Raw genomic sequence first — 27097 nt, 5'->3', positions numbered from 1 at the left:
AGTTATGTTTCAGAGTACACTTCCCTAATTGATATACATTTTCAGAGAGTTTGAAACTATAGCATGGCAACTTGAAAAAAAAATTTTAAGATTTTATTTATTTATCTGTCAGAGAGAGAAAAGAGCAAGTGAGCCCAAGCAGGGAGAACAACAGGCAGAGGGAAAAGTAGGCTCCCCAAGGAGCAGGGAGCCTGATGTGGGACTCGATCCCCAGACCTTGGGACCATGACCTGAGCCAAAGGCAGCTGCTTAACCAAGTGAGCCACTCAGACATCCCAAAAAAAATGTTTTTTAAAACGACTGCATCCAGTAGTTTTTTTAATATAAACCCCTGGGTTTATATTAATATAAATATATAAATAAATATAAATATAAATAAATATAAACTAACTGGGTTTAAAAGAATTACTGAAAAAACACGTTCATTTGCATTCATAAGTACCACACAATCAAATTAATAAGTACTGATTAAATGTCTATTGTGTCCATAGCACTATGACAGGTATTCACTGGAATATAAAAGCAGTAGACATGATCCTTGCCTACAGGAAGCTCACAACCTAGTTGTGGAATTTTGAAATCTAAGGGCTTGGGGAAATGGAGAAGATGGAAACAACATTCTAGGTTGGAACAGTATGAGCAAAAATGGTGAAAGCAAAGCCAAGAAGGACCATACAGGGTTTATATTGAAAAGGAGTAGAAACAAGACCAGGTTGAGATAGATTTAAAGGGGCTTTTGAAATTATACAGCAGTGGGGGCATCTCGGTGGCTCAGTCGGTTAAGCATCTGACTTTTGATCTCAGTTCAGGTCTTGCTCTCAGTGTTGTGAATTCAAGCCCTACACTGCGCCCCATGCCGGGCACGGAGCCTACTTTTTAAAAAAGCTATACAGTAGACAGCAGCAACCACTAGAGATTTTTCAGTAAAAGACTAAAGTGCCAAAACATAGTGTTTTCACTTGTAAGCTCTGTGCTGGATGGACTGAAGCAAGGAAGCAACTAGAGGTAAGAGAACCAGCTGAATGGTCATAATCTAGAAATGAGGTATGACCACCTGGCCTAGGATGGTAACAAATGGAAATGGAAAAGAAAGTATAAATTAAAAATGAAATGCAGGCTAGTGATAAGCATAATTAAAAATAACTTTTATCTTTTATATTTATTTTCTTGGGTAACTTTTTCAATAACTAAATTTAATTTTTAAATTAGAGGGACACCAGCAATTCCATTCCTGTATATCTATAAAAAGACCTTTGCAAAAAATGTTCACAGCAGCTTTACTTATAATAGCCAAAAACCATAAAACAGCCCAGATGTCCACCGACATGAGAATGGATAAGGAAACTGTGGTATAGCCTTACAATGGAATCGTACTCAGCAATAAAAAGGAATGAACCACTGATAATGGGACATGAATGCATCTCAAAAAACATTATGTTAAGGGAAAGATACCTTGCACATAATGTATGATTCCATGTGAAATTCTAGGGAAGAAACTAATCTATGAAGGAAAATATCAGAACAGTGGTTTTATCTGGGGAGTGGGTCTAGATATTGACTGGGAAGAGGCAATTTCTGGGGTGACAGAAATGTTCGAGATCTTTCTAGAGGTTCCAGTTATGTCAGCATATACATTTGTAAAAATACATCGAATAAAACACTTAAAAGTTTATACATTTCATTATATGCAAATTTTACCTTAAGAAAAGAATCAAATAAATATTGAACTCTGGCTAATGATAGGCACATTGAAATGTTTCTGGGTGAAATATACTTATGTCTGCAACTCTGAAATGCATTTTAAAAAGTTGGACAGGAGTGCCTAAGTGGCTCTTTCAGTTGGGTGTCTGCCTTCAGCTCAGGTCATAATCCTGGAGTCCTGGGATCCAATCCTGCATAGGGTTTCACTGCTCAGCGGGGTCTGTTTCTCCCTCTGACCCTCTCCCCTCTCATACTTTCTCTCTAACTCACTCTCTCTCAAATAAACAAAATCTTTTTTTAAAAAGTTGGATATCCATTCGCTAGAGGCTGAACGAATGGACAAATAGATGACAAAGCAAATGCAGTAAGATGTTTATTGGAAAATATATGTGGTGTGTATATAGATTTCACTATACAACTATTTCAATGTTTTTGTATGTTAACAATTTTTTTCATAACAAAACGTTTGGAAAAAATTATAGGCATAGCTTTAAAAGTTTAACAGACCCTTGCTGGTATGTGAAATAACTTTGGCTTCAAACGTTAACTGAAGAAAAACCTCTTTAATTTTAAGGTATTTCTCTATCAAATAGCTTCAAATACTTCATGTCCAACAAACCATATTTTAACAAAGCATTTCATAAACACTGAACTTTATGCCAGAAAACATAAACGGACCTAGAAACATACCCACATAAAATAAACTGTTTACTCCTATGTACATATCCCCAATACTAAAAATTGCCCCTTGAACTTTAATAAAAGCAAAATCATATTATATTATATTATACCATTAGTTTTTAGGCTCCATGGCAGACTACTACTTTTACATCCACTGCTCATATTTTTAATACAACAAAACTTTAGAATGACTTCATCAATGTTAACTATTTTATTTTTTTAATTTTTTAACATTTTTTTATTTTATTTTTTGTGTGTGTTCCACAATTCATTGTTTATGCACCTCACCCAGTGCTCCATGCAATACATGCCCTCCTTAATACCCACCACCAGGATATGCCAACTATTTTAATTCAAATACATAACTGGTAAAATTTCTAGAATTGGAAATGAATCAAAATCCCTATATTCCTGTACCTCCTCCCACAAGAAAAAAAACTTCTTAATATTCATCATTTTTAAAAGCTGCTCATTTTTTATTTCATGAGGTTCTTGTCGGCATTAAACTTCCTGGAGTGATTTCAAAGTGCTATGTAAGAATTAAGTAGACAGGGGTGCCAGGGTGGCTCAGTGGGTTAAAGCCTCTGCCTTCGGCTCAGGTCATGATCTCAGGGTCTTGGGATCGAGCCCCGCATCGGGCTCTCTGCTCGGCAGGGAGCCTGCTTCCTCCTCTCTCTCTCTGCTTGCCTCTCTGCCTACTTGTGATCTCTCTCTGTCAAATAAATAAATAAAATCTTTTATTAAAAAAATCAAGTAGACAAAATATAGACCAACAATACTAATGAGATACCTAAAAGCTATCTCAAGCAACACTTAATACAGCCACAATTTAATCAGTTACCTTTCAAAAGGAAACAACTCCATGATTACTTGGATTTCTAGTCAGACACTAAGGAATTTGCAATTAAGAGCTATGTTCTATGGAAAAGTGAGAAGAAAATTCTGGTCTTGGCTAGAACAAGTTTTAGCAAACATTTCATAGAAACATGGAAAAATGAATTAAATGTGGCAGCACACAAACTGAAATCCACACACTATACTGTTCCACCACGGCAAAGAGGTGGCTCACAATGGCACATTACCCAAACTCACAAAGATTATGAAACTTCCTCCATTTGTCAAATGTTTCTATCTGTCCCTAAAGAATTTTTTTATGAAGAAAAATGTTAGAATGTTTTACAGCTTTCTTCACTTCAAATATGGCAAAAGCCTTTCACTCCAGGTCTTAGATTTGTCAAGGGACTTCTATCTAGATCCTCTGGATTTTTAAATTCTACAATTGAAATTTCAGTTAAGTCATCCTCTTCCAATAGAAGATTTCAGGGAACACAATGATTAAATACATTAACTCCTTTAAGTTGCAAGAGCAATAAAACTGCTAAATGTGTCTAACTTGCAACAAGGTCAAAGCTTAGACAGCAAGGAGAATTGACACATAATGCACTGCTACCCACCAAGTGGTTAGGGCAAAACAAACAATACTTCTCATCCTCAAATAAAACAAAACTCCTTATTTCCAGATATTATCATGAGCAATATAGTTGTGACCTTGCTGTGTTAGATACCAGGGAGGGAAAACAAAATAGAAAATAATGCAAATAAGCAAGCTCTGAAGAAAAATGCTCTTTACCAAGTGCTTCAAAAGTACCAAGCCCAGGCTGCTTGGGTAGCTCAGTAGGTTAATCATGTGCCTTTGGCTCAGGTCATGAACTCAATGTCCTAGGACTGAGCCCCTTGTCAGGCTCCCTGCTCAGCTGGGAGTCTACTTCTTCCTCTACCTCTGTCCCTCCCCCCAACTCGTGTGTGTGTGTGTGTGTGTGTGTGCGCGCGCGCGCGTGTGCTCTCTCTCTTTCTCTCTCTCTCTCTCTGTCTCAAATAAATGAAAATAAAATCTATTTTTTAAAAAATGTACTGAGGGCACCTGGGTGGCTCAGTGGGTTAAGCCTCTGCCTTCAGCTCAGGTCATGATCTCAGGGTCCTGGGATCAAGTCCCACATCAGGCTCTCTGCTTGGCATGGAGCCTGCTTCCTCCTCTCTCTCTCTGCCTGCCTCTCTGCCTACTTGTGATCTTACTCTGTCAAATAAATAAATAAAATCTTTTTTAATTAATTAATTAAAATTTAAATTTAAATTTTAAAAAGTACTGAGCCCCTTGCTGTCCCACCCAAAATCACTACAGAGTAAGGCTATGGGGACTCAAAATTGACAGAACAGTAACATACACCATAATACCCCCAGCTCTAAGACTACACCTCTCTCCCTTGAGCTAGCAATCCTTTAAGCAGAGGGTGGAAAGGAGTCCCTTTTTGAGAACCTAAAGTGATGCATAGAGAATACCAGGTAACTGCACTGTAACAATTCTGTTCAACTGAGAATAAACTATTGCTCCATTCACACTGTGGTTCTGGTGAGTTTTCTGGAGCTATAGTGGGAAAAAAAAACACATTAGGTATCTTCGAGAAGATATGTATAAGAGTTACCAATATCACATCATCCCTGAAAAAAAAAAGCAGATTTTGCAGATGACTAGCATGCCATGCTCATCTGTCTCTACTGTGAATTCAAACACAACACCTACCTAATTAAAGGACCCACCTTTGCTCAGGTCTGCATCCGCTGGTAAAGAATGGAAGAGACAAGGTTCAGAAAGAGCCAACATCCAGAATGTACTCTTAATTTGTCTCATAAATCCTCAGCTAAATACGCATATATATGAGCACAAGGCAAGTCTTCAGATGATACAGAGACAACTCAAAATGAGGCTAAAGAGAGCACAGGGCTAGTAGAGTGGAAGGGGGTGGATTTTCCTTCCACCACAACCACCACGCCACTATACTCCAAGCCGGCACCATCTTCTCTCATCTTTCCACACTTTAACAGCCTCCTAGCTGGTTGTCCTGTATAAACTCATCATTCTCTGTACTGCAGCCAGAGTGATCTTTTAAAAATGTTAATCTGATCCTCTTCTACCATTTGACCCAGGGCAAATTACTTGACCTCTATGTGCCTCAGTTTCGCCATCTATAAAACAGGGATGTAGTTTCCGGGCTGTTATTAGGATAATGAGCTAATCTTTTGAAAGAACTCAGAACAGAAAGCAACACAAGAAAGGATGAAATAAGTATCTGCTATTAGTATTTTACCACCCACCCATCCATCTGCCTTAAAAAAAAACCTTAGTGGTTTTCCTCTGCTCTAGAGCTAAAGTTCAACCTAATTAATGTGACCTACAATTAATGTTCAGCACTTCAGATGGTCTGACTACTCACTCACCAACTTCATCTCACCCCTCTCCCTCCTTACCAACACTGGGCTGCCTTCAGTTTCCGAAGGGGCCGTTGTCCTTCCTAATTCAACCTGTGGTCTCCCTGCCCGAGCTCTTCCTCCCACACTTCCCTTGATTAATTCCTGTGTGTCTCTCTAATCTCAATGCAATAACACTTCCTTAGGGACCACCACCCTGATCTCCCAATCCACATTAGATACACACTGCTATGCTCCCTCATAGCACCCTCTGTAGGCACAGAAAACAAATAATGTCATTACTCTGTGGCGTCAGCTTAAAATCTGTCTCCTCCATTAGAGCACAAAATCCATGCACTGAGAGACCTCGTCTTTCTTCTTCACTACTTTATCACCAATGCATGGCCTAGGACCTGACACAGAGGAGTATTCAACAAGTATGGATTAAGTGAAAAAACAGCCCTTGTTTCACTCATACACCCTTCTCCTGGCATGTATCTCTGGGGGGTGAGGAAAAGAGTCAGGTGCCATCGCACAGATTCCATGTGGTCTTTCCTCTCCTCACTCATCCCTGTTCTCCCTTCTTCCACCTGCCTCCTTCTTGTCACCTTTTGCAGTTGTCCCTTCATTCCTCCCCCTTCTAAGGTTTCTCTCTCTTCCGTCTCCTTCCAGTTGGCCACCACTCAACTGTGATTATGAGCCCTCACCCCTAACCACAAACTGCCTGTAATGAAAGGAACTACTTGAATTAAAACCAGAGCTGTGGCCAGGATGTGGTGGGCACTGTACTAGGGCAGGGAACAGAATCTCAGAATCTCCAAAGAAGGAGCATAAACAGTCATATTGGCAGAGAGGACTTTTTTTATTGCTGATATTTGACTACTACTTGGCTCACCTCCCAAACAACATGTCACACCACTATAAACACAGTCCTTATTTAGGGCTGCAAAAAGCAGCAGGGCTATGTCACATGCAGAAATAGCACAGAATGTCTGAGGGGAAAGAGCATAACATTTGAACACTGAGAAACTGGAGTGGAGACCAGCACCCCTGTTAGCTATGTGACCTTGAACGAGTACCTCTCTGAACTTCAGTCTCCTCACCTCTTATATTGAGGTGATAATAACACCTATCTCACAGGGCTGTTAGAAATCAATGATGTATGTAATAAAGCATTTCATAAATCATAAAATGCTCTACACAGATATTTGGCTGACTACTAACTGGGCTTAACATTTCAATTTTTCTAAGTCTCACTAATAGCAATCTACAAAAGTAACAAAACAATGATCTAAACCTAAAATCTGTATAACTTTTAGTAGGATAATACATATTTATTTACCTCATGAAATATTACTACTTTATTAACTTTTACTATTTTCATTTTTATTTTGGATCTACAATTTCCTGTTTCTTCTGGTATATCACCATTTTTACTTTCTTTGAAAGTCATTTCATTCCTGGTCTGAATGTTCAACCACGGTACTTTTATTCTTTGACAACTTCCAAAGACAGACTTCATCCAGTCATGTTGGTTAAATACATTCAAAGGTAATTGTATCTCCCTAAGAGATTATAACTAACTTATAATTCACTTTCTTATTCCTATTTATGTATATATTGAAATTTGGTACATAAATAGCAAGCAAACCCTTTTTTGTTCCATTTCAAATGGTAATGCTCTCCCTCTAGACAAATAGTACAAACACTCTAGAGATCCACTCTAGTTCCAAAATACAAATGAATTAAGTACCTGATACACATGAAGCTTTTCTCGGCACATTACAGCTACTAATCAAAATAATTGGGCTTTGTTCCACTTGTGATAAAGTTCACAAAATAAATTTTAAAACACAGCTTCCAATTCATAAAATAGAAAACGTCATAAAATTACAATAGTATTAATATTTTTATAATTTTGCTTTTACTACTGAATTTTACCCCTTTGGTTATCCCTTTCCATTCACTGGAAAGTCAATTTCAGCATATAGAAATAACCAGGTATGCTTAATCTCTCAGTATGATACCTTTAGGGTGCCAAACATTCCCCTCACTAAAAACAGGTTCCTACCTATCTATATAAATAAGAATCTTCATTTCCAAAAGATCATTGTAAAATGATAGAACTCATTATCCATACTTATCATGAACACCTAAGTGACAACAATCAAATAACTACCAATAGGGCTTTCATCAACCCAAGAACAGTAAATACAAAAGTACTGTTCCTTGGTCATTTTAAGGAAAAGGATTAAAAACTTCCTGTCATCTATCATATATTCACTTCTAATTAAACATACGCCTATTGTTCTTTCTACACATTCTTTCATTACTCAAATATTTAGCATTATTACAATAATGTTATTATCATTTTTGAAATATTGGATAATTCTCCATTAATCCTATTCTGTGATGCTCCTACTGGTGATTTAGTAGTTTAATGCTTGACTCCTAATTAAACCTCCTCTTTATTTTAAGATTTTTATTTATTTATTTATTGGACAGAGAGAGATAGATCACAAATAGACAGAGCAGCAGGCAGAGAGAGCGGGGGAAGCAGGCTCCCCACTGAGCAGGGAGCTTGATGCAGGGTTCCCTCCCAGGACCCTGAGATCACAACTTGAGCGGAAGGCAGAGGCTTAACCCACTGAGCCACCCAGGCGCCCCTCCTCTTTAGCTTTAGAAACATCACTATTTTGATTTATTTTATGTTCTCTTACATTAAAATAGAATGCTTTCTAGTCTGGTTTATAAATTACATTAGCTTAAAAGATTATATTATACTAATCTAAAAAATTTTTTTTAATAAATTAAATAAATAAAAACTTGAAAAATTACCTTATAGCCTATTGTCTTCCTATAATAAAGAATTTCCTTTTCCAGGAGCTCAAATAAACGTGGCGGGAAAAACTGAAAATCCTGGACATTTGGCTGCTTTGGAGGTCTTGGAGCCTATGGGAGAAAAATGCATTACATACATATTTGTTTTCAATACATAAAGTGAACATACTTCTTTTACTATTTCTTTTATATATAGAAAAATAAATACAATGACATCCCTTTATGTTGTGGGGCCACATCAAGTAATTTTATACATCATTGTTGTATTTTAAGGACTATAATGTTGCATTGATATAAGTCAATCTAAGTCACAGACCATGTTACTAGAGAATTCTGCTGTAGAACATAAAAACTGGCCTCATAATGTTTTACCTTCGGAACCTTTGGCTCGCTGACACGTAAAGCCTCTCTAAAGTAGGCATCCACTGCATAGTTCGCTTTGCGTTCTCTTTTAGGAGGTTCAATCCATTCCACCATCCCAAGCTATACATAAGAACAAGGAATTTAATTATTCCAAAATGTTTTTAAAAATCAAACACATCAAGGTTGTAGAAGCATAGAAAAACTAAAGCCATTCAGAAAAAGCAAAACTTGCACTTTAGAAGTCACAATTTTACATCCCAATTTCCAAACCCTTGTACTGTATATGCCAAGTTTAGGTGCAAGGATGCTTTTGATTTCTTTTTTTAATAAGTAAGTTTAGTTGTTATTAAAAACTTAGTTCTTCCTTAGTAATTGAGAAGAATTTGCACAATCTGGTTAGTATTTTATGGAGAAATAAATAGTATTTAATATAGAAGACTAACATTGACTCTGGTAACTGAGTTAAGTGTATGAATTAGAAAAGTAGCTGAAAGGGGTAAATGATGAATATCAACACGACAGGCATATGTCCCTTCAAATCAAGAGAAATTTTAAACTGAAATAAGGTCTTGGTAAGGTAGCTATGGAAAAGGTCAGTGGAATCAGAAAAGACCTGAATTTGAAACCAGATTCTGCCACTGTGCCAGCTGTATAACTTGGGGAAGATTAATTCCTCCCTCTGTGAAGTGGGAAGAGTAATACCTATCTTGAGGATTAAATGTGACCACATAAATTAAGGCATTAGATAAACTGCCAGGAGTTAAACCTAAATTATTATTAAACATCCAAAGTTGAGTGAACAATGATGATTAGGTAGCAATACAAAACTCTACCCCAATATCAGCTAGAAAATACAATTTAGAAGCCAATAGGCTAAACTGACAACACAAAATTCTCGAGTCTATAAGGATGGTTTTCCAGTTCAGGTATTTTTCCTGATTTCACAGTGCTTATCCTAGTACCTGCACACAAAAGAGGCCACTAATCTACAATTAATGATCCCACTCTATTTGATCTTATCTAAGGATGGAATTCCAACCTTAGTATCATAGTTTAAGAGTGGATGATAAACTAAGATGACTAGGATGGTTAGAGATCTACAAACTCTCACAGTGTCCAAAGAAGTAGACTAAAAACAGACATATCGTGGCACTCACATATGTAAAAGCGTATCAACTAGAAAAGAACACAGTTCTCTGTTGATCCATAAGGTTAAAACCAATGTGGAAAGTAGATTGCTACTTGACATAATTTAACAAATATGTCTTAAGTACCTATTGTATTATTTACAAGTCAATGTCAGGGATACAAAGCAGAATGAAACAATCTCTCCCATCAAGGAACCTATAAGTCAAATAAGAAGTTTTTTGAGAACGAAAAAATATAAAACAGTGAAATGAACTCGCGCTAAAGGAGGTAGATTCCCAGTATGATCATACTCAAATAGAGGCTGGATAAATGCCCTATAGATGGGATTTCTTAATTACAAAAAGGTTAAACTAAATGACCTTTAAGTTTCTTTTAACTCTAAGAGTCTATGAGATAGACAGTATAATGGGAGTTCACATAAAATAAAAAATACTCAGAGCACTGAAAGCAGTTTTGTTCCCTCCCTCAAATGGATTAATGTGAGAGGACAGAAATATAAAAGATAATTTACCGATGACCATTACATCATTGGTCTCAACTGGAATGAAAATAAATCAGTAATAATTAAAGTTAACTTAGTCAAATTTAAGTTGTTAATGTATTGGCCATTTAACCCATACTTACATGCAGGTCTAGGTATTCAAATTTGGAATAAGTTTTTAGGGCCAATTCCCAAACTTTCAAATACACTAAATCATGCTGAATTAGTTTGTTTTAGATAAGAGTACATTAATACAAACTAATTCAGGTCAATTTCTTCAGGATCAATGTCCGTCATTATGACTTAATTTACCAGGCATGGTTATAAAATATGAAACTGGTTCAACAAATCCTATATGAAAATCTACCTCATTGTAATTCCTATGATTTATGTATAAACAATATTTTTGTAGGTTTCAATTCTCTTCAAAGGATAATTTGAATCTATCTTAAGAACCCATCTAGAAAATATGAAAAGCCAGAGATAAAAGATAATGTCAAGTCAGAATATTTTTAAATCTGATTTTGTCATTCAATTGTAAAAATATAAGTAATGATAATTATTACTAAAATTTCTCTGTATTTGTACATTATTTTACTGGAATTGGAAGCACAGGAAACCTGCTATATTAGACATAGACAAGTATTTTAGTAAGTCTAATTTACTCTAAGAATGTAGATTAGAAGTTCCACCGATATTTAGACTCTTCACTGTTTAATATTTTTCCACTTTATAAAACACTCTTAATACCAATAACCCGATAGAACTGTAAAATTTTAAAAATTCGTATCACACAATGAGATCTCAAAAACAATTTCTACCTTTTCATGCAAATCATCATGTTCACCTCATCAGAATAAAACATAAGCAGTCTAAATTAAGGTTATAGATAGAACAACTAGATAGATGTAAGTCAAGACACTAAAAACTACCAAATATAATGATAGCAACAAAGCATTATCAGCATACTAGTTGCGATGCAAACTAAAATGGCTCACCTCTCGTTCTTCAGTAAAATCAATATCCAAAAATAAGCTTTCTTATTTTAACAAAATTCATTTCTGTGAGTTAAAAATATAACAGCTTTACAGAACAATTTCAGCAAACAAAACAATGATAAAATTGTATTATAACTCAAAAAAAATAAAATAAATATCCATTGAGTCCATGCTGATATAAATGAGTACAAAATAAATGAGAAGAGACAGGTCATCCTTACAGAAAAATCCCAGTTAATAAATGTAGATGGAATGAAAGAAATACAAAATTACTATTAGTCAAACACCACAATAATAACTGTTGCAGGCAAATGCTACCAACACATGCTAAAATCAGTGGGTATATGTTTGAGGAATGTATTCCCCAAGATATTTATCAAGGACAAAGGGAAAAATGGTAACTCTACAGTAAAGAAGCCCAGCAGACACCACCTCAACTAAGTGACAAGATTACTATTTCCTGTAATACAACACAACATCTTCTATTCCCTGGTAAGATGTACTGAAGACTTAACATTCCCACCATGGCATTCTTGCCAAAAAATATATAATCTCAATCCAATCATGAGACAATGTCAGACAAACCCAAAATGAGAGACAAACTACAAACTAACTGACCAATACTATTCAAAAGTATAAAGATCATGAAAGACAAAGGAAGACTGAGAACTAACATAAATTTCAAGAGCCTAAGAAGACACAGCCAGGAAAAAGAAACAATGTGGGTCAAGAGAATGAAAGGAAAAGTCACAGAATGACAAGAAAATATTTGCAAACTGCATCTTATAAAGGACTGTTACCAAAATATAAAAAGAACTCTTAAAATTCAACAATAAGAAAACAATTTGATTTTATAAAAGGGAAAAGACCTGAACAGATGCCTGACCAAAGAAGACACACAGATGGAAATAAGCAAATGAAAATACACTCAACATCTTATGTCAGTGAAATGCAAATCAGAACAAGATACCACTACACACCTATTAGGATGGCCAAAATCCAGAATACTGACAACACCAAAGGCTAGTGAGAATGTGGAGAAACAGGAATTCTCATTCATTGCTCATGGGAATGCAAAATGGTATGGTCACTTTGGAAGAAGTGTTAGCAGCTTTTTACAAAACTAAACACAAGCTTATCATACACTCCAGCAATCATGCTCCTTGGCATCTACCCAAAGGAGATAAAAATCTATGTCCACCCAAAAACCTACACATGGATTTTCCTAACAGCTTTATTCATAATGGCCAAAACTTGGAGACAACCAAGATGTCCTTCAATAGATGAATGAATAAATTGTGATACATCCAGACAATGGAGTATTACTCAGCCCCAAAAGAAATGAGCTATCAAGCCATGAAAAAAAACAAGAAAGTATATCTTAAATGCATATGATATGCCTAAGTGAGAGAAGCCAATCTGAACAGGCTATATACTGTATGATTCCAACTACATGATATTCTGGAAAAAGCAAAACTATGGAATATAAGAGGCTATAGAGAGAGAGAAATGAATAGGCAGAGCACAGAGAACTTTTTAGGGCAGTAACACTATTCTGTATGATTCTGTAATGATGGATACATGTCATTACACATTCATCCAAACCCACAAAATATACAATACCAAGAGTGAACCTTAATGTAAAAGATGGACTTTGGGGATAGATAATGATGTGTCAATGTAGGTTCAATTGTACCAAATGTACCACTCTGATGTGAGATATTGAGAGTGTAGTAGGCTTTGTTTATTTGGGGCAGGTGGATATGGGAACTCTAATTTTTCCACTTTATTTTGTTGTGAACCTAAAACTGCTCTTAAAAATAAAGCTATTTTGGGGCACCTGGGTGGCTCGGTGGGTTAAAGCCTCTGCCTTCGGCTCAGGTCATGAACTCAGGGTCCTGGGATCGAGTCCCACATCGGGCTCTCTGCTCAGCGGGGAGCCTGCTTCCCCCTAGCTCTGCCTGCCTCTCTGCCTATTTGTGATCTCTTTCTCTCTCTGTGAAATAAATACATTAAGTCTTTTTAAAAAAATAAATTAAAAAAAATAAAGCTATTTTTAGTGAGATCTTGGATTGTATCTCCTGAAACAGGGAGAAAACATGTTAATTTAAATGTACTATGATTATGTAAATTGTTAACATCAGGGGAAGCTTGGTGAAAGATATATGTGAACTCTGTACTATTTTTTGTAATAAAGTCATTTTCAAAGTCTATTTCTTTTAAAAATTAAAATTTTTAATTATAGCTCTAATCAAACAAAATAAATAAAACTCCCATTTTTTTTCAAAGGATCTTTGCTGTCCATGCAGTATATTACTATATATAGTGGAAAAAAATGAGTACCCAAAGTCACCGAACTAGTGATACAGTTAGGATTTCAGCTTCAAAATCCAGGAATTCCACCATAATCTTATCCTGTTTCTCAAAAACAATAGTAGAAGCAGCAACGGCAGCAAAAATGATGAGAAGGATGATGGTAATCATCATCACCATCATCATCATCATCATCATCATCATCCAGCAAAATTTATTAAAGATAGCAACTGCATGAAATCTGACCTACATCAAATTTCACTCCATAGCAGAACATTGTAGCAGGTAAGTGCCAGTGGGGTTTTTTTAATTATTATTTTAATTTTATTTATTTATTTAAGTAATCCCAACCTCCAACATTGGGTTTGAACTCACAACCCCAAGATCAATAGTCACACGCTCTACTGACTGAGACAGCCAAGTGCCCCCGTCAATGTTTTTTAATAATAGTTATCGGAAGAATTGCTAATTTGAGAGTCTAATGGCTGAGGGTAAAAAGTTACCTTCTGTTTTTCTCTATAATCTTCTCCTTCAAACTTGTACAAACTTTGTTCAGTGTCCATTCTAAAATTTCTCAGAGAAGACTCTCCCATTTTCTGCAAGCGTTCATTCATCTCTGCAGTCTACAGTTCAATGCATTGAAATTAGAAAATTATCACTGAATTACTTATAAAAATCTGTGGGCTCTCTATCTTTTTAAGTCAGGTTTGACATGAAATACCCATTCTGTTAATTTACAAGGTAAGAATGCAAGGCTAACATTAAATGAATATAAATTTAACTTGCTCCAAGTATTTTAAATATTTAAGTGGTTATTCAAGTATTCTCAATTAGGCTTTCTTTAAAATCTTTTATCCCTGAAGATGTAGCCATGTAATATTTTCTGTCTTCTTTTACTATGTTTGAAATTATGCAAAATAATTTGAAAAAAAGTAAATTCAACACAAAATTACAATATTCTGAAATAGTTTATTACACTTTAACAAACAATGCTTTAGTATTTCATGAAATGTTGACAAAAGATTTTCAGTTAATGCAATGTAATCCAGTGTGTTGTGAAAATGTGGTCCTGATATATGTGATTGAACATGAAATTTATTTGGCTTTCAAGTAAATACCAACGTTATTTTCAATAAACATGAGATATAAGGTCATTCAATTTTAAACTCTAGTTCTTAGTCTTTCTTACCAAAAATCAAGCTAAAAAACCCTAAACTACCTTTGGATAAAAATCTACAAATCCTTAGAGAGAATAGGAGTCATTTGAAACAACACGAATCCAATTAAGCATGCTGAAGTACTTTGATTTTAAAGCAATTCATCATGAAAACAAATGCCATTTTAAAACTGACCTTCTTTTCCCCTCTTTCCAGAAGAGTTGTAATGTCTTCATCTGTCAGCTCACTTTCTTTAGAAGCAAAAACATGGGTGGCTCCATGACGTATCATCTGCAACATTTCCTCTTTTGCCAACTTGTTAGACTGTTGGTCAATGAGTCTTCCTAATAATAAAAATAAAAGTTGTGTACATTCAATTATATTTTAGAGAAAGAATAGCATAATAGTTCTAATCAGACTCTATCACATTTAACCAGAAGTAAAGCTCTATAAGCAGAGAAAATTAGTGAGCTTTAACGTTTTATTAATTGGGGCACCTGGGAGGCTCAGTGAGTTAAAGCCTCTGCCTTCGGCTCAGGTCATAATCCCAGGGTCCTTGGATCGAGCCCTGAATCAGGCTCTCTGCTTAGCAGGGAGCCTGCTTCCTCCTCCTCTCTCTCTCTGCCTGCCTCTCTGCCTACTTGTGAACTCTGTCAAATAAATAAATAAAAATCTTTTTAAAAAATGAAGTTTTATTAATGAATATACCTACAAGTTTTTCTTCTACCATACCTTCTATTTCAATATGAGTTTCCTTCCATAAAATTCAGGTAATACTCAGAAGAACAGAACATTTTTTTCATTTTCAAAATTCATTTTTCAGATCAAATTTTTTTTCTATTAACAGGCACTCTCTAGAAAGTGTTTAAAAAAATTTTATGAGTGCCTGGGTAGCTCAGTCAGTTAAGTGTCTGCCTTCAGCTCAGGTCATGATCCCAGAGTCCTGGGATGGAGTGTCATGTCCATCAGGCTCCACTTCTCCCTCTCCCTCTGCCCTTCCCCAACCTCCACTAGCTCATGCGTGTGTGTGTGTGTGTGTGTGTGTGTGCAAGTGCCTCTCTCTCTCATAAATAGTCTTAAATCTATAAAAAAAACTTTTTTAAGATTTTACTTATTTGACACACACAGAGAGAGAGAGATCACAAGTAGGCAGAGGGGCAGGCAGAGAGAGAGGGGAAAGCAGGCTCCCTGCTGAGCAGAGAGCCCAAAGCAGGGCTCGATCCCAGGACCCTGAGATCATGACCTGAGGCACAGGCAGAGGCTTAACCCACTGAGCCACTCAGGTGCCCCTAAAAAATTTTTTAACAAAACATTTTACCTGCTAAATAATATCAGGTACTTCAGGAGACGTGCCACTAGCATTCAATTATATGCTAGTGATGTTCAGCTATCTATTCCACATATTGAACGCAAGGCTTTAAATTAAACAGATCTAAATTAGCACTTTTTTAAAAACTGCCTTTTTTCCTGTAAGTTTGCAAATTTTAGTCAACTTTAGAAGTAATCTCCTTGGGGCGCATGGGTGGCTCAGTTGGTTAGGCATCCAACTCGATTTCGAATCAGGTAATGATCTCCAGGGTCCTGGAACGCAGCCACACACTGGGCTCCTGACTCAGAAGGGAATCTGCTTGCCTCCCTCACCCTCTACCCCTTCCCCCACAACATGCATGCTTTGCTCTCTAAAATAAATAAGTAAATCTTTAAAAAAATAAAAATAATCTCCCTTAAAGAAAATTCCATGTTTTGGGGACAAAAACACCTAATTTTTTGCCATGTTTACATGTATAATTAAGTTTACATGTATAATTACCTTGTTGTATAACAATTGAGTCAAGTCTCAGTTTTATCTCTGCTCTTTCTACAATCCTTTCTTCAACAGTATTATCAGTGATGAGACGGAACACACGTACTGGCTTCTTCTGACCAATACGATGTGCTCGATCCTAGAAGATAGAATCCTAATATAAGATATCTGGTATTTTGGATAAAATATATAGTACAGCCACAATATGCAATATGCTATAAAATTCTGAATATAAAATTAGTTTCTGAGCTCTCTAGACATGCCACTTGTTAAAGAAGGATAATGAATATTAAGAATATCTATGGGGTGCCTGGGTGGCTCAGTCAGTTAAGTGTTTGCCTTCAGCTCAGGTCATGATCTCAGGGTCCTGGGATCAAGTCCCCTTCTGGCTCTCTGCTCAGCAGGGAGTCTGCTTTTCCCTCTCCCTCGGCCTGCCACTCCCCCTGCTTGTGCTCTCTCTCCTCTCTGTCAAATAAGTAGAATCTTTTTTTTTTTCAAAGAAAAAGTTATATCTAGAGATCTCTGTGACCAAAAAAAAATCTGCCAGTATTATACTATACTAGAAATAGAAAACTTCCAGAAAGGCAACAGCCAAAGCCCCTTTAAGACGAGGACGAGAGGGTGTTTACTAAGCAACTTTAAGCCACTAAATGCAAACATCTTCCACACTATCAAGTAGCTTTGTGAGGGGCAAAGTAGTTAGCAAGTGTTGCTATGGTGGCAAAAGTCTGCATAATCAAGCAGTTCTTTCTGCTTATGGAGGCAATTCAGGGATATATAATAAAAAGTAATAAAAATTAATGGTATATTAATATCCTTATTATATAGTGGTCTAGAATTAGTCCTATGGTTTATAGTTGGTAAAGGTGACAGATGGCAAGTTCTGATAATACAAAAAATGCTAGGGGGAGTGTTTTTAAAACACAGAAGCTGCTAGAGCAAATAGGAGAAGGGAGGAGGACAGGTGAGAAAAACAAAGCAAAGAAGCAAGATTCAAAACAGCCTTTGAACTAAATATAAAAACACTAGAGCTCAGTAACAATTTCAACAAGGCACACTAAATGAGAATGCAACACCTCTACACAAATTTAAAATTTCAAACTCAAATCAGTAAATCATGAAAGATATACTCCAACAATTTCAATGAAATGAAGTGCTATCAACAAGTTTTCCAGTTTAGTAACCCTGTATCTTACTGGGACTTACTTCTACTGAGTCATATTAAACAGGTAGCTCAGTACCATGCTGAAATAATGATAAAAAATCATTTTGATTTAAAAATGTCCTGGGATGCCTGGGTGTTCAGTCAGCTAAGCGTCCAACTCTTGGTGTCCACTCAGGTCATGATCTCATGGGTCATAAAACTGAGCCCCACATCAGGCTCCGTGCTCAGTAGGGAGTCTGCTTGAAGATTCTTCTCCCTCTGCCCCTCACTCCACTCATGCATGCGCACACATGTGGGCACTCTCTCTCTCTACAAATACAAACAAATCTTTAAAAAAAAATTAAAAAATTAGGGACGCCTGGGCAGCTCAGTTGGTTAAGCAGCTGCCTTTGGCTCAGGTCATGATCCCAGGGTCCTGGGATCGGGTCCCATATCAGGCTCCTTGCTTGGCAGGGAGCCTGCTTCTCCCTCTGCCTCTACCTGCTTCTCTGTCTGCCTGTGCTTGCTCTCTCTCCCTCTGTCTCTGATAAATAAATAAAATCTTTTAAAAAAATTAAAAAATTAAAAATGTCCTGATGGTCAATGTTTTTAATTCTGTTACCAAAAAAAGGGAAAGGTGGGTAGTTTCCTCCCAGGTTTCAGCACCAAAAAATATAAATATAAATATATATATAAAATTTTTTAAACAGAAGGACTTCTAAAGCTATGCCTCACTAACATATGACTTTAATTGCTTCCAAAAATAGTAATTTATCCCATTAATTATTGAGATTTTGAGTGCATAGCTATTTTGCATCTTTGTACTTCTGAAATTACTTTTCTTCATCTCAAAATATGAGTCACACTGGCAGAAAAGTTGTAGCTCTACTTCAATAAATGACAGCATGACGACAGGTAAAAGAAATAGCTTCTTCAACTGTCTTTAAAAAAAGGAGATGATATTTTCCAATGGTGTCCTTAGGTATCAAATGTTTTCCTGGAATATATTCTTTTGTTATCTTTTTATTTCCTCATCCAAAATGTTTTATTACAAAAGTTGAAATACCTCTCCCAATTTTAGTGCTGAGGATTTTAATATATCTAGTTATCCAGAAGAATTAATATCAACAGGTCACTTTTTAACCCTTTTCATTAAGGCATATGTGTATGTCCTCTTCAATATTCAGGAATAGGAAAACACAATTCTGTTTAATGATAAATGCCAAAATAGACACACAAATGCTGTATCTGGATTTGGGGTGTGTGCATTTGATTTAGTTTCCTTTTTAGTTTTTTTAATAGCATAGCATCTTTGTTTTCCAAGATAATCTATTTTAACTTCTAGAAAATCTCCCAAATATTGTTGCTGCCCTTTTATCATAAGTTACATCTGAGCCTCATAAATAACAGTAGTATTCCCAGCTAAAATAAATTTCTGACATCATTAAAGATTACTAACCATAGCCTGTAGATCAACCTGTGGATTCCAGTCTGAATCATATAATATAACCACATCAGCACTTGCCAAGTTAATTCCAAGACCTCCAGCTCTGGTACTCAGCATAAAGATGAATTTGCTACTATTAGGAACATTAAAGGCCTCTATTGCTTCCTTTTTTAAATTGATATAGGAAATGGAAGAAAACAAAGAAAAATAAAATTATATTAACAGAGTCCTTAAGAAAAAAATATTTTTAACATACATGTTCAAAAGCCCACTTTATGATATTCTTCCATCTCAAAAACTTAAGCATATATCTATATACTGTACTGTGTGAATTGCTGTAGAAATTATATTACATAAAGTTCCTAATATTTAGAAGCTTACATCAATAGAGACAAACTCAGAACAATCGCATAGACAAATTTAACTAAGCAAGCAATAAATCATTTAAATTATTTAAAGCAACAACAGTGAAAATATTTTGAGGGAGAGCTGAAAAATATCTAGAAGATAAAATGTCAGCTAACTCAACTTCATTCCCATTAGTTTACATAGGATTAACAAAGAAGGTATAGTTTGGAAGACCAATCGAGAAAGAAAAATGTTCAGAAATGTGAATGAGAGAACTGGATAAAGGGGAGGTTAAGCAGATTTATTTCCATATGGGGACAAGAGGCAAACAGGAAAGTAATGAAGAAATTCAATAAGGTAATCCAGGGAAATTTAGTAAAGAGTCTTAAAATTAATGGGATGTTAATATCCCTACTATATAAAGAGCTCATACAAATTAATTAGAAAGAAACACTAAGACCCCAATAAAAGAATGAACAAAAAAATAGGAAAAAAGAACAGACAATTCACAGAAGAACAAATACGAATGGCTAATAAATACAAAAATAATGTTCAATCTCACTAGTAATCAAATAAATGTAAATTAAAACATAATACCATTTTTTGAAGATTAAAAAATTATAATACTCAATGTTGACGAGGGGGCGGTGAGACGGGCACTCTCATACATTGCTGCAGGGAATGGAAATTGGTACAACCTTTCTGGAAAGCAATTTGGCAATATGCATCAAGAGTCTTAAAAATGTTCATACCCTTTGACCCAGTAATTCCACTTCTAGGAATTTATCCTAAGGAAATAATCAGAAATGTGCACAAATATTTATGTATAAGGACTTTCACTTTACCATTATTTATAATAGTGAAAAATTGGAAACAACCTAAATGATCAACAATTGGGAGATAAATTATTTACAGTATGTCCACTGGATGTAATATATTTAAATTATTTTTACAATAAATTTTATTATTGGTATAGGAAAGAACAACATAATGTTGAGTAAAAATGTTACCAAACTTTATAGATAGTATATATAATATATCATCTTACTTATATAAATTATATATACAAAAAGAGATTGGCCAGAAATACTTTTATTTTGAAAATTTCCTTTAGTAATCATATATTACTTTTATGATCAGAAAATACAGGAAGTCAAATTTTTAATGAATGGAATGGCATGGTCGAAAGTTGCAGCAGAGAAGGTGACACTGCCACAGTCCATATAGCATATAGAGGGCACAGTACAGAAAGCAGCATGGTGTAGTGAGAGGCAATTTGGTGTAGAGGAAATAGCAAAAACCTGGTGTTAATCATTACCATTTATTATATATGTGTTTCTAAGCAAGCTTTTAACCTCTCTGAGACAGTTTCAAGTAGAAAAAAATGATACTAGTAAATTATACTTTACTGAGCTGCTAGGAGAATTCAATTGGAACTATACATTGCCTAGCTTAGAGTCATTGCTTGACAAATGTTAGATCCTTTCCCTATAAAAGTGAGGAAGCCAATTAAGTAAAGGTTATAGGAACTGAGTCAGAGGATGACGAGAGACTCAGCCAGCTGAATTTAGCTGTAGCAACGAAGAAAGGGCAAATCTGAGAACTACTGAAAAGGAATTGCTGGCAAATAATTAGAGTAAGGAATCAAATGTGGCTTCCCCTTCTTAATAGGAAAATAGACAAAATGACTATGTGGACAAAAGTATAATGGAAAAGTGGGGCATTTCAAAAAAAAAGGAAGAATGAACAAAAGAAAGAAAATAAAATAACAGCTCTGACTTTGCTGTACCTAAAGTTAACATATGTAATTCAATATCTCTGAAGGGAGAATTTATTTGAAATTTTAAGAAACCAGAAAAATTTGGGTATAATTTGGTGAAGTCCACATTGCTCATAAGCAGGGAGATCAATCAGAAATGTAAATTGGCGGGACGCCTGGGTGGCTCAGTTGGTTAAGCAGCTGCCTTCGGCTCAGGTCATGATCCCAGGGTCCTGGGATCGAGTCCCACATTGGGCTCCTTGCTCGGCAGGGAGCCTGCTTCTCCCTCTACCTCTGCCTGCCTCTTTGTCTGCCTGTGCTCGCTTGCTCTCTCTCCCTCTGTCTCTGGCAAATAAAAAAAAAAAATTTATAAAAAAAAAGAAATGTAAATTGGCTATTTGAGGTCAGAAAGCACCTACTTTTCTGCCTTAGTAACATCTTCATTCCAGGAAAAAGGGTCATTTTGAATACCACTGTATGGCTTGTGCTTAATGCGGATTTGGAGAAACCCATTCTGAAGAATAAATTAGCAAAAGCCAATCAAGCTTCAAGTTACGATTTTAGAAAAAGTGAACTACTATAGAGCAGGAACCAGTGTAAACTTTGAAACACCCCCTATTTGTAAACTTTGAAACACCCCCTACTTGTAAACGTTATCAAAAATATTTCCCTAGGGCACCTGGGTGGCTCAGTTGTTAAGCATCTGCCTTGGGCTCAGGTCATGATCCCAGGATCCTGGGATCAAGCCCCAAATCAGGCTTCATGCTCAGCAGGAAGACTGCTTTTCCCTCTCCCACTCCACCTACTTGTGTTCCCTCTCTTGCTGTGTGTGTGTATGTCTCTCTCTGTCAAATAAATAAATAAAATCTTTAAAAAAAATTTCCCCAAAATGGGTAGCAGGTAAACCCTTAGTATGAAAAGTGCCTGTATGCCTGCTATGGACCTTATCCTATACTATAACCAAGCTTCAATAAGGAAGCACACAAGGGCCAGAGTGCTCACTGAAGTTAGAGAAGGACAGGGACATGGACTGAGTCTGCAGCCTAAAACGGGGCCCTAAAGCTGAGAGGTAAAAGGCCTGTGTGCAATTTCATGACATGTAGTATATTCTAAACTACAGTTTAAAAAACTGCATTCAGCGGGGCACCTGGGTGGCTCAGTTGGTTGGACGACTGCCTTCGGCTCAGGTCATGATCCTGGAGTCCCGGGATCGAGTCCCACATCGGGCTCCCAGCTCCATGGGGAGTCTGCTTCTCCCTCTGACCTTCTCCTCACTCATGTTCTCTCTCACTGTCTCTCTCTCAAATAAATAAATAAAATCTTTAAAAAAAAAACTGCATTCAGGGGCACCTGGGTGGCTCAGTGGGTTAAGCCTCTGCCTTCAGCTTAGGTCATGATCCCAGGGTTCTGGGATCGAGCCCCGCATCGGGCTCTCTGCTCAGCAGGGAGCCTGCTTCCCTTCCTCTCTCTGCCTGCCTCTCTGTCTACTTGTGATCTCTGTCAAATAAATAAATATTTTTAAAAAAATAAAAATAAAAAAAATTAAAACTGCATTCATATCTATTATACCAAACAATCTTCACAATATTGTCAAAAAAGAAGCCTAGGTATTAATATTACCCTGATAATAAAGATACTAAGGCTCAGAGAATTAAATAGCTTGCATACACTACACAAAGTGGTAGAGCTGGTACTGAAATTTAGGTCTTCTGAAACCAAGTTCAATGCATTTTCCACTATACCATGAAATCACAATATTTGCCCAGAGCATGAGGATAGACTTAAAAGAGAGACCAAAGACAGAGCCTTGAAGGACCACAGAAAAGTGAAGCTAAATTAGCAAAGTCCTCCCCCCAAAAAAGTATTTAACATTAGACCCGTGACATTCGTGAGGGATAATCTGAAGATCCGTAAACACTCCCAAATTTGAGAAAGACACTGGGTGCTAGCTAGGCTTCCTCACTGGCTAAGTAACTCAGTCCTATACACCAGCCTTTTGGTATTCCAAGATACAAATGCATGATAAGCACCTATACCTATGTTGTCCATTTTCGGTTTTACAAAAATCTAACACTGAGATTATTTCCTTTACAAATTATTGTTTCATGAGTCTTTAGGGTTGCTCATAAACTGGAAAAATCTCAACTGTTAAACTCCACAAATGGCGAGGGTCTACTGTAGGAAGCAAATCAAGAAAAGAAAATGGCAGAATCAGAGATTACAGAGTAGAATGAGAAACAGTAACCAGAAGGTCAGAGATAGCAGTAATTAGAAGAGTTAAGGGTGTAATGGTATAGTATCATTTAGATAAGTAAGGATGTCTTTGAAGACCTTGAAAAGGATGCTTTGTAAAGAGTCAGTATAATGCAAGCCAAACTGAAGATCTGAGAGGGACAGAGAGGTGTTAGGGAGAAATTCAACACACCTAGCTATTTTATTAAAAGGCCAAAGTTCAAAACTATGTAATGATGAGAAACATGGCTTAACTTAACTCTGATTTTTGAAGTTTTATTTTCTTTTCCTCACCTCTCTTTCTTCATGTGGGGTTTGTCCATCCAGTCGACAATACTCATAACCACGCCACATACAATAATCCTCCAAAATGTCCAGCAAGCGAGTCATCTGGCTAAAAATGAGAACCCTTGAACCTAAAACATTTCCCCCAAAAAAGCAAGTTATTCAACTTGTATAAAACTAATTTGAAAATTACAAACACATAAGCAAACATCACCTGTAATATAAATATATAGTACATGAACACTTCATGAAACACATACACATACACCTTCGAGGAAAACTATACAGAATTATACATTGCTGAGTTATGCATGTTTAAGGATTTCAAAACCTTCCACACGTACTGAGATGATTTAAAGTCTGCCTTTTCTCTGTCCTGAGCATGTGATCGGGACACACAACCTTTTACTAGACTACTGCAATAGTCTCCCAACTAGTCTCCTGTTTCTCAACTCTCATCCTCAGTAGAAGTCCTGTACTGCTTCAGAGGTTCTCCTCCAAACATACAAGTCTGATTGTGTCAGCTGACACAGCAAAATCTTCTATAACAATCCTTCCTCCCCACCTTCTAAATAGTCCACACTTTAAAGCATGTTGAAAAGGCCTTTCATAATCTGGCCCCATCCAGCTTTCCAGATTCATCAACTGCCACTCTACCCCAAATACTGTAAACTCTGCATTCCCTTTTTTCATGCTTCTGTTTCATTGTCCTGTGAAATGCTTCCCTCTCATTCTTCCCGTGATTTACTCCTAGACATTCTCCCAGGCTCACTACAAATGTCGCTTTTTTGAAGCTTTCCCCAACTCTCAGTTTCTCAGCATATGGCACTTATCACAATGAACTACAACTGTTCCTCCTCACTACGCTGTGAGTTTGTCCAAGGCCAAGACAATTCCTAGCAGATAGTAAGTACTCAATATTTGCTGAAGGAGTGAATGAATCAATGAATGATGATATGGAAAATGTTATTCATATACAAGGCACTAATATAAAAAGTCATTTCATGTTAATGTATAGATTTGTAACTCACCCTGTTCTTTGAGTTTGGCCAACAGTTTATCAAGAACTACCATTTTACCACTGTTGCTGACAATGTGCTCATCAGTGGTATAAGGTGGACCAGGTTCAGCACCATCGAACAAATAAGGATGGTTACAACACTTCCGAAGCTGCATCAGAATGTTTAAGAGTCGCATCTTGTCCATCTTGCCAGCAGAGTTTAACACATCAATATCTTTCATCAGGATTTTTGTATACCTAAAATTTTTAATTATAATTAATCATTTTTTATACGTAGTTGATGAATCACTAAATTCTACTGCTGAAACCAATATTATACTATACATTAACCAATAGGAATTTAAATAAAAATTTGAAAAGCAAAAGTAAAAAATAGTTTTGGTGAACATGTGGTTAAATAGGAAGATCTTATAAACTGACATGGATATGTTAGTACACTCTTTCTGAAGGGCAATTTGACAAGATAGATAAAAAGTTTTAAAATGTGAATATTCTACATCTGCAACTTTGTCCTTTGTAGATAGCAATATAAGTGGAATAATGTTCATCACAGCACTGTTTGTAATAATAAAAGTTATAGAAATCTAAAAAAAGGTTCAGTGACATCAAGCAACATGCTTTTGGTGATCAGCATAGAGTCCTATTTAGGATAAACAACAAATTCAATTTTGAGACTAAATCTGATCAGCAAAACTAAGAAACTCTTGAACATTTTAACTTGTATGTTGCCTACAAACCTGTTTCTTCCTGCTTTATTCATTCCTACAAATTGCTATCAACTGATTAACTATTCAGATAACCATATCTGATAATTAATTATTCAATAAATAAATACTTGCTGAAAGTTGGCATCCAACTTTTACTTGTTTGAACTAAAAACAATCACAATTTCTTATACCTAATTTTCATAAGGCATTTTTTTCTGATCCATAAACATTTTTCATTCTCTTTTGTTGACCTTTACCCAGGTAAAAATAGACCTATGTATCCACCTGAACAGTGATTAATATTTAATTATAATAACTGCCAACTTGTATTGAATGAAAGTGCCAGGTACCATGTGAAGGGCTTTATATAAATCATCTTGTTAAATCTTCACAACAACTCCCAGGTATGTACTAGAATCACCTCCACTTTACGAATGGAAATTCAGGCAGTAGTAAGAGAAGTAAAACAACCTACTCAGGGCCACAGAAAGGGAAAAAGTCAGAGTTTGATCTTATGTCTGAATTTAGAGAAATATACTCTTCACCACCACCCTATACTGGTTTCAATAGTAGAGAAGTCATTACATATTATAAGTGATCTAATTTTGTTTATATCAGCAACATTTTTCTTCTTTATTTTTTTAAGTAGACTCCATGCCCAACACAGTACTTGAACTCATGACTCTGAAATCAAGACCTGAGCTGAGATCAAGAGTCAGATGCCCAACCAACTGAGTCACCCAGGTGCCCCACAACATTTTTCTTCTTTTAGCAGCATTATTACATAAGCATGTCTAAGTTATGATTCCTTGTATCTTCTCTTGTCATTTTCCTGCTTTGCCTGTATTTATCAAACCAATTCAGCATGTATTTTTATAATATCCACAATCACTACTCTCATCCATCTTACTGATGTTTATTATTATGGTTATTACTACTTACACACTGATGGAAAAAGCAAGAATACCAAAAAAATGCGCAAGTGACATTAGCCTCTTTAACCCTAACATTGACTCCACAAACTAAGTACTATTATCCCCATTTTATAGAAGGGAAACTGAAGTCATATAATTTACCCAAGCTAAATAGCTACAAAGGAGCAAAGTATGTGATTCAAATACAGGTCTTATAATTAACGAGGGCATGTGATATAATGAGCACTGGGTATTATATAAGACTGATTAATCACTGACCTCTACCTCTGAAACCAATAACATGTAATTAATTAAATTTAAATTTAAAAGTATTTTAAAAAAACAAATTACAGTTCTATAGACTCAAAGCCCATGCTCCTTCCCAAAGGCTAAATAAAATGAATGTTTTTGGTGAATACCAATTTTTTATCAAAATATTTGAACTACTTAACTTGTTATTTAAATAGAAAATGTAAATTTTGATCTAAAGGCACAACTAAAATTTTTTT

General features: G+C 35.9%; 1 protein-coding gene across 6 annotated transcripts in view; it reads right to left on the bottom strand.

Moving 5' to 3' along the window:
* Positions 1 to 27097, bottom strand: part of SMARCA1 (SWI/SNF related, matrix associated, actin dependent regulator of chromatin, subfamily a, member 1) — a 73249-nt gene that overhangs the window by 23082 nt on the left and 23070 nt on the right. For 4 of the 6 annotated variants that reach the window (XM_044235042.1, XM_044235044.1, XM_044235040.1 and 1 more), the window contains exons 11-19: positions 24978 to 25204; positions 23956 to 24077; positions 20423 to 20458; positions 19335 to 19487; positions 16738 to 16870; positions 15123 to 15271; positions 14274 to 14393; positions 8839 to 8949; positions 8464 to 8577 (exon numbers count right to left, since the gene is read on the bottom strand). In XM_044235042.1, coding sequence (XP_044090977.1) covers positions 8464 to 8577; positions 8839 to 8949; positions 14274 to 14393; positions 15123 to 15271; positions 16738 to 16870; positions 19335 to 19487; positions 20423 to 20458; positions 23956 to 24077; positions 24978 to 25204 — 1165 coding nt within the window. The remainder of the gene's footprint in view (positions 1 to 8463; positions 8578 to 8838; positions 8950 to 14273; positions 14394 to 15122; positions 15272 to 16737; positions 16871 to 19334; positions 19488 to 20422; positions 20459 to 23955; positions 24078 to 24977; positions 25205 to 27097) is intronic. The other 2 variants (XM_044235045.1, XM_044235041.1) reach the window with 1 other exon arrangement.

The sequence above is a fragment of the Neovison vison genome, chromosome X (assembly GCF_020171115.1).
Source record: "Neovison vison isolate M4711 chromosome X, ASM_NN_V1, whole genome shotgun sequence".
NCBI classification, from domain to species: Eukaryota; Metazoa; Chordata; class Mammalia; order Carnivora; family Mustelidae; genus Neogale; species Neogale vison.
Note: the sequence above shows the minus strand (reverse complement) of the source record. Positions and strands in the feature narration are given on the sequence as shown.